The 8,910-nt window shown below is 36.7% G+C and overlaps 1 protein-coding gene across 1 annotated transcript; it reads left to right on the top strand.

Annotated features, from left to right (window-relative positions):
• The first annotated feature begins 3,882 nt into the window (after nucleotides 1–3,882).
• On the top strand, nucleotides 3,883–8,627 carry LOC141586635 (cysteine proteinase mucunain-like). The gene is made up of 5 exons (XM_074407930.1): nucleotides 3,883–4,621; nucleotides 7,174–7,409; nucleotides 7,517–7,654; nucleotides 7,739–8,185; nucleotides 8,272–8,627. The coding sequence occupies exons 1-5, from the start codon at nucleotides 4,138–4,140 to the stop codon at nucleotides 8,365–8,367; spliced, it is 1,401 nt and encodes a 466-aa protein (XP_074264031.1). The 5' UTR covers nucleotides 3,883–4,137; the 3' UTR covers nucleotides 8,368–8,627.
• The last annotated feature ends 283 nt before the right edge of the window (nucleotides 8,628–8,910 follow it).

The following is an 8,910-nucleotide window of genomic DNA, read 5'->3' as shown; positions in this document are numbered from 1 at the left end:
GATGATTTTTATAACCATTTTACATTAAAGATAAAGTTTTTTTAAAAAAACTACCTAATATTTACCTTATTTTCATAAATACTACCTAAAATTTTTAATTTTGCAAGGAACTACCTAATATTTTTTTACTTTTGTCAAAAACTACCAAATTGAAATTAATGAGCAAATTCGACAATTTTTTTCCAAATTAACTAAAATTCCGACAAATAAGTCAAAATGCCAATCAAATTAATCATAATTTTGTCCAAATTAACCACAATCTCGGCCAAACTAGTCAAAATTGTAGTAATAAAAAAATTGAAATAAATGTGTTAGTAGCTAGTCTAAACAATTGGCGGTGGTTAAGTATAGTAAATAATGTATGTTGAATGCCAAAAATAATGTTTTCGAGTTAGAATTTTGTCTAATTTGATCGGATTTTTCAATATGGTAGTGTTCAACAAAAATCAAGAAAATTTAGGTAGTTTCTCGCAAAATTAAAAACTTTAGGTAGTATTTATGAAAATGAGGTAAATATTAGGTAGTTTTTGACAAAAAACTCTTAAAGATATGACCACTTGTAAATAAGCCTTCATTAATTTTTTTTTTTTTTTTTTTTTGGATGACGAGGGGGTTAAGTCCCCCTGGGCCCATGCATTCCCGCACCACCACATGGACCATGTAAGTCACCCCCTTCGGGGGCTGCAGTGGCCAAGTGATCATCGCCCCAACTGGTAAGCCTTCATTAATTGCTTTGATGTATCGCCAGTAAAAAATATGTCGGGAGTGTTAGAACCTAAGACAGACTCCGACTCAAACTTGTCATCAGATTCATACTCAGTCTCGTCTTCACTTCCCTCCTTGAACATGGGCCAGTTGTGATCTTGAGAATGTCGTCTTGACGATCGATCCACTTAAAAGTCTTCCTCCAGCTTTGTATAGCTTTCTTTGGGTTAGCTTCAAAGATCAAGGCAGTAGGGTCGAACTAATTGTCTTTGAGAGCAATGTTTATGATGTTCTCGTAGTTGAGGTGCTTGATGTTTTCTTCTCCGAAAAGGAGGCTCACAGCTTGCCCGTCTAGGCAAGGGGTCGATTCAGACTTGATCGATGCAGCATTGGTGTTGTTGTCAGGGATGAGGTAGCAGTCTTGAAAGACTTCTATACCCGGATGCTTGACTTTGTTACGGGGTCGTAGATGGGCTCAGGAAAACCGTTGTAAAGTTCATACTCTCCTTCGAGGACGAATATCCGTTGAGGGTCAAGTGATATGGGCGGAGGATGACTCCTTGTTTTTTACGCTTCCTCATGAGGAGACCCATCTCTCGGATATCTTCATCAGCTCGTAACCTGGTCCGAAAGGGATGTTGAGGACCTTGGTCTGTTTCAGGGGAGGCAAGGTGCTTTTCAGTGGGTTAAGAGGCATGCCCGGGAAAAACCCCTAACGCATCAAGATGCGGTTGATCGTGAGGTTTGAGAACAGATCACAATCAGAAGGTGTTGGTTCGTCGGTTAGGGCATTCATGGCTTGGAACCCTCACATTTCGTTGTCGATCTCCTCACTACTTCATCACTTTTACCGATGATTAAAGATAAAAGATAAAAGGAAGATAAGTATAGGTCCTAACTACTTCATCATTTCGTGGTATATACTTATCTTCCTTTTATCTTTAATCATTGAGTTCTTACTGGCGATACATCAAAACAATTAAATTTCTTTAAAATTTTCTCTACATAGTGTGATTATGATAAAGTGAAACCATTAATTTGCTTATAACTTTAACACAAATCCCAATCTACTTCACCAAGATCTTTCATGTCGAAATGAGAGGATAAGAAATTTTTAGTATCATTTATGTGATTAATATGTGTACCAAAATTAACATATCATCAACATATAATGATTATCACACAACGACTCAAACATTTTAGTGTAAACACATGCATCGATCGTTAACAATAAACCCAAAACTAAGAATAGTCTTATGAAATTTCTCATACCATTGCTTTGGTGCTTCCTTAAGTCCATACAAAGATTTCTTAAGCTTACATACCTTGTGCTCTTGTCCTGGTACCACAAAACTAGGCGGTTGTTCCATATAAATTTCCTCATTCAATTCACCATTTAACAAAGCTGTCTTTACATCCATTTGGTGAACTAACAGATTATGAGCAGATGCAAGAGCAAACAAAACACGAATAGTAGCAATCTTAGTCACAGGTGAATAAGTAGAGAAATAATCAATACCATGTTTTTGAGTGAATCCTCTAATCACAAGTCTAGCTTTGTATCTTTCAATGAATAAGTAGCAATCTTAGTCACGGGTGAATAATGGACCGAGCTTTCCCTTTGTAGAACATAAGCAAATCATCAGCAACATGAGATGATTCAATTTCAAACTCTTGCATAGAGAATGATGCTGGAAAGGCCATCTTGAGGTAGCATATTGTTAGAAAAATAGTTACTTCAAGGGCAAAATAAACGAACTAAAAATGGATTAGAATAACTTCACTGCGTTATGGTATGGAAGCCATTGCCTTAGAAGCTTAATCGCCCTTAACACGGTCTTTGTCAACCGAGAACGACGCTCTCAAGGTATACACAAAGCTCTTCCAATTTGCACCCAATTGAAAGAGTAGGAACTCGAAAGTTGTTGCTCAGATTTTATAAGGAACAAGGAGAGAAGGTATAATTTGTAGAGTGAAAATTGGATGATTGAAAAGCCAGAAAATCGTCTTATTTATAGTAGAAATCAGAGACCAACTTTTGATGAGAATTAAATTGACATAACAATTTTCAAAACTGAATTTGTAAGTAACAATTTGTAAGTAACAAGTTGGGGAAGTCTCCAGTACTAAACTACACTAGACTCAAAGAGTCCCGGTGCAAGACGAGAATTTTTTTATTTGTTATAAAAACAAAATAGACCCAACTCTACGACGCGTGCGAGCCGGGCGACGGCAGCGCGCGTGGGGAGAGTACATACTAGCCTCCATAATAACAAGTACCTAGAAAAGGGGCACTTGGTATATAAACACAAGAAAGTTACTTATTTTATCAATGTGGGAGTTGGGACAAAGTACTCTAGCATTTCCAACAATTCAATTATCCTGGTCAAATACTTCATACATATGCTAAAAATCAAGGGATATATTATTTAGTTAGAAATTGATTAATTTAGTTACTTAGCATTTTAATAATTTTTTGACTTTAATTAGTTGTGTGGTTATAATAATGGAGATAAATTATTATGAGTACTTTAACTTGTTGGTGGAATGATGATGTAGTTAAAGATGGTTAATTAGAGTGTAATATACAAAGGTGGTTGTGAAAACCCTTGTTAATGTATCGTAAGTGTTAGTAAAATAAAGGGTGAAATCTATGATGTATTAGACGAGGGCATTATGACGGAAGCGTGAAAAGTTGTAGTCATACATTGAACTTTCAAAGAGAACATACAAATGTAACAATTGGTAAAACCTCTATTTAATTACTCGTGTTCTCATCTAATGGCGGTATGTCATGAACATTCGAATGCCGCCTCAGACTAATACATTTATCCTTTCTATTCATATGAGGAATACTTCGGTTTATATCACGCTTCTTTTCACCCCGTTCTTGGCAACGGTTATTGGAAGTCATGGCGCAATAGCGTACTAATCCCGAACCTTACTTGCAGTAAAGTAGGGTGACGAACAACACAAATCTAAGAAAATTCGTTTTTTTTTTTGATACGTTATCTAAGAAATTTCGTAATGAAATGATATATGAGATTATCAAACAAACTGTTACTTGTAGTTTATGTAGTACGTCGGGTCATAACAAATGGTCATTGATGGGAGAGTACTATCCACTCGTTTATATGTCTACTTGTAGTTCTCCCTTCCTCAAAATTATGCAAATTTAGGTGTACCGTATGGACCAACCAGCTCCTATCATTTAGTTCCGTAAATTTCCAACCTACTACAAAAACACTATCTTCAATTGAATTCACTCCCCTTGTCCCTTACCCAAACAAATCTACATACCATATCCAATCTTGATCAAGATATTTTTTGGGTTAACCAAAATATTTAAATTCATTCATCTATAAATAAATAATCTCACCCCCTACACTTACACTCACAATAGTCCCATTGTCTTTTAAAAAATTTCGTAAAATGGGTTCGTCTCACGTTACATTAGTATTATTATCGTTATCGTTATTTATAGTAATTTCTTTAGCTTTAGATATGTCAATAGTCTCATACGATCTCAATTCGAATGATCAACATGTTGGTGGTCATGTTCGGACCAATGACGAAGTTATGTCATTGTACGAGTCATGGCTAGTAAAGCATGGCAAGAATTATAACGGTCTAGGGGAGAAAGAGCGTCGGTTTAGTATATTTAAGGATAATCTACGGTATATCGACCAACGTAATTCTGAGAACCGTAGTTTCAAGCTTGGTTTGAACAGGTTTGCGGATTTGACAAACGAGGAGTACAAGTCCATGTACTTGGGAATCCGGCCACGGCCTAAGAGTCTGTTGGGTCGAGCCAAAAGTGATCGGTATGCTTTTCGGGATGGTGATTCCTTGCCGGAGAGTATTGATTGGCGAAAGAAGGGTGCTGTTGCTGAGGTCAAAGATCAAGGAAGCTGTGGTAAGTATATATGCTAGTGTTACTCTGTTATATCGTTTTAGTTCTTATCCCGATCATTTCTTTATATTCTGTTTTCCATCCATATGCACAATTTATTAGTTTTTCCGATATGCAAGTTATTAGCTCTAACTTTTTTATGATATTTCTCTTTTCCTTAGCTTGGTCATGTTCGATTTAACATCCTAATGATAATCAATAGCCATACACTATTAGACGACCCTAATCCGATTCCTTAAACACATCACTTGCATAGTTACCCAACTAACTTACTAACCCAAGTACACTTCTAGCTTAGTTACACTTATATTTATTTTGGTAGGAATTTTATTTCTATTCATCAAGTATTACTGATTTACCAAAATCATTAAACTAACAACATAACATGGGTTGTAGACATATAATCGTCGTATACTAATATCCGATAAGTGCATAACAGTAAAATGTTTTATTTGAATTGTTGCGTGATTCGAAAGGTTCTCTGAACCGAGGTCCAAATCCAATCGATCATTTATTTTTGCTTGGTAGCCGAATGTTAAGTTTTGATTACTATTTACTTCGAAAACTAAGTTTTTCTTTTATTAAAGGTTATCTTTTAAAATCAAACTTATTTGACAGACGTAATTACTTATATGATTATAGAGATATTTTTATTGTTGGTTTGAATCTTCCAGTGGCCCAAAATTTGAAGATACTACAAAATTACTATTGGGCAGATAGTCGAATTATTGTATATTAGGTCCACCTCTATTATAACAATATCACCATCAGTGTCTACCCACAATAACCCACGTATGGCGGCCATTTAATATTATAGTGAGTGGTGACTGATGGTGCATGTTTTTTCAACTTCCTTGGACATGTTTTTAGTTTTTTTTTGATGTAATATTAGGTCCACCTCCAATAAAGGGCTTGTTTGGGATGTGAGTAATTATTAAGGGAGTAATAGAGTTAAAATAAACTAAAAATGGAGGGAATGGATGAGAGTTGGAGATAAAAATGGATAGAAATGGGAAATATAGTGTAATAGTCTCTCCATTAGGGGAGTAATTGTTACCCAACCCCCCCTCCAAGTAATTATTACCTCCATATAGAGGTAATAGTTCCTCCCTCACCTCCTCTTTCCACCCTCCACAACCACCACAAAGCACTAATCTCCTCCCATTTTTCATATTTTAGCTCTTATTACTCCCTTAATAATTACTCCTATTCTAAGCAAGCCCTAAATTTTAGCTCATTGTGTACGTAGTATAATTTAAAGAATCATTAATAATTGAGTATTTGTGTTTAGGGTATGTTTGTATAATTGTATAATGTATACAGGTAAATCTGTATGATGATATCAAAATGCCAAAATCGGTGCATCATTTCATTTGTAGGACGCAAAATTTATGCCGTGCTGGATAAAAAAGTACTCCTATATATAGAATACAAAACTTTGTATGTATTTACTTTGGGGCGGAGATTTTTACAAAAATGGCAAAGTTTATATTATTAATAAGATAATCCAACCTTCGTGAACTCTTTCAAGAATACCCCAGTCATTTAGGCTATGTTCTTTTGAACTTAATTTTAGCTCATTTCAGTTTAGTTCAGCTCATTTCAGTTTATTTTAACTTCATTGAGTTTAGGGATGGCAATGGATCGGGTTAGATCGGGTTTTTTCAAAATCCAAACCCGATCCATTATCTTAGTGGATTATCGATCCATATCCAAACCCGATCCATATCCAAAATTTCAAAATCCATACCCAATCCATTACACTTTTTCCAAATCCATATCCGCTCCAAATCCATACTTGATCCACGATATAATCCAAAATCCGATCCAAAACTTGATTTGACTATATAAAAAAATCATTTTATATGACAAAATTGAAATTTCAAATATAATAAAGTCTAAATTTTCAAAAATATTTGATTGGATCGGGTTCGGGTACGGGTACGAATGGATCGACTTTGGATTTGGTTCGGGTTTTGCGATAGTGGATTTGGATATGTGTTTTTAAATAGTGGATCAGATATGGGTTATTAAGAGTTGGATTTGGATCGGTTTTTTTTCTTCGGGTCGGGTCGGTTCGGTATTAGACATAATTGCCATCCCTAATTGAGTTCAGGCAATTCCAGTCCAAAAGATCTAAACAATAATAAACCAATATTTTTGGTTTTTACAAAATCATCTCAAACTATACCAAAAAAAAAATACGGCGAGACTAACCTAAGTAACCCCATAGCCGCCAGCTCTTCAATCAAAGTATGGAACCAATCACAATGTTATGCACCTAGCGATGATTAGTAATAATGCTTAACTTTGATCGAAAAAAGCTCTCCCTTTTTGCTTGGAATATACTCTTTCAGTTTCAGTCATCATCTGTTTAACTTTTTATATTCATTGTTAGAGGTATTTTAATCAAAATGTAAACAATTATTGAGACGGACCCATGTAAGATGTAACAGTTACTTGCATAAGCTGCAAGGTTAAGTTGCCATACCAAATCATCAGGACAATCGGACCCTATACAGTACATTGCAGCTAACTAAGTCTGGATATTTCAGGGAGCTGCTGGGCATTTGCAGCCATAGCCGGGGTAGAAGGCATAAACCAGATTGTTACTGGTGACCTTATCTCACTATCAGAGCAAGAGCTGGTTGAGTGTGACACCTCCTACAATGAAGGTTGCAATGGCGGTCTCATGGACTACGCCTTTGAATTCATCATCAAAAATGGCGGCATTGATTCTGAGGAAGATTATCCCTACACGGGCAGGGATGGCAGATGCGATACTTACAGGGTACTGTATTTAACACTGCATGCGTTTCCTTTGTGACGTTTGTCCGAAAATGAGTTACTAGAAATGACTTACGGTAGACTGACTAGTTTAATCTCTGTCTCGTGTAGAAAAACGCAAAGGTGGTCACAATAGATGGCTATGAGGATGTTCCTGCAAATGAGAAGTCCTTACAGAAGGCCGTGGCAAATCAGCCTGTCAGTGTTTCTGTTGAAGGTAGCGGAAGAGATTTTCAACACTATCATTCGGTATGAATTTCTTTTCGAGGAACAAGTTATAATTCTGTTTTTTTAGCAGTATTAAAGTAGTACAGTATATTTTAATGTACGCAGGGTATATTCACCGGAACATGTGGAACAACACTAGATCATGGAGTGACAGCTGTTGGATATGGATCCGAGGATGGGCTAGACTACTGGATCGTCAAAAATTCATGGGGCTTAAGCTGGGGTGAGAGAGGTTACATCAGGATGCAACGCAACACCAAATCTAGTGGCTTATGTGGAATTGCAATGGAAGCATCTTACCCAACCAAGACAGGCGAGAACCCACCGAACCCAGGCCCATCTCCTCCGTCACCAGTTGTACCCCCAAGCATCTGTGATGACTACTACTCTTGTCCTGACCACACCACCTGCTGTTGTGTGTTCGAGTTTGGTAGCTACTGCTTTGAGTGGGGCTGTTGCCCTCTCGAAGCAGCTTCCTGCTGCGAGGATAATGAAAGTTGTTGCCCTCATGATTACCCCGTCTGCAATATCTATGCTGGCACTTGCTCAATGGTAAGTATTGCTAAATATTTGAATGTCTGATGTTATTATCTTATATTTGAAATGTCTGATGTTATTATCTTATTGAATACACACAGGCTAAGAACAATCCATTTCAAATACCGGCATTGAAGCGTACACCAGCAAAGGCTCACCGGATAATTAGGAACAACCCTGGAAAGAGCAGTTCGTAAGAAAACCAATGCAGAAGCTGATCGAAGGGCTTTTGAAGGACATTTCACTGATGTACCATTGATATGATAGTATACTCTCTTCAATTTGATGATTCAAAGGTCTGCTGCAGCCAAGGCACTCAGGAGCAGATGATCACTTGTACCAATCTTTATGCAAATCTATTCTTGTAAATTAATTACCAACATTTGTTCTTCCATAAAAACAAAATCCTATAGTACATTTGAATATTCTACTCCGGAATAAATTTAACTTATTATAATGTCTATGTATACTCGAATACAAAAAATGCATGAGTCTGTTGAGAACGAGTCTCACTACATTGTTAGAGAGAGTATCCCCACTAGTTCGCTTGAGCTGCTCGGGACTTGTTTAAAGCTTGTTGCGCACCACTGTCACCCTTGTGATGCTTGAATTAGGCAGGGCGTGACAATGTGCTCGTAGTTTTATCCCATGCTCAGTAATCCAACTTATCCAAGTTTGTTTTAACCGAAGGATTGGTGCCATTGATTTAAGAGAGGGCCTGGTCAACAAGGCCGTAGTTA

This window comes from Silene latifolia, chromosome 6 (assembly GCF_048544455.1).
Source record: "Silene latifolia isolate original U9 population chromosome 6, ASM4854445v1, whole genome shotgun sequence".
In the NCBI taxonomy this organism is placed as follows: domain Eukaryota; kingdom Viridiplantae; phylum Streptophyta; class Magnoliopsida; order Caryophyllales; family Caryophyllaceae; genus Silene; species Silene latifolia.
Note: the sequence above shows the minus strand (reverse complement) of the source record. Positions and strands in the feature narration are given on the sequence as shown.

Coding starts and splice junctions, on each gene's coding strand:
- LOC141586635 (XM_074407930.1), top strand. CDS start 4,138: ATGGGTTCGTCTCACGTTACATTAGTATTATTATCGTTATCGTTATTT. Junction 4,622..7,173: donor CAAAGATCAAGGAAGCTGTG/GTAAGTATATAT, acceptor TGGATATTTCAG/GGAGCTGCTGGGCATTTGCA. Junction 7,655..7,738: donor ATTTTCAACACTATCATTCG/GTATGAATTTCT, acceptor TAATGTACGCAG/GGTATATTCACCGGAACATG.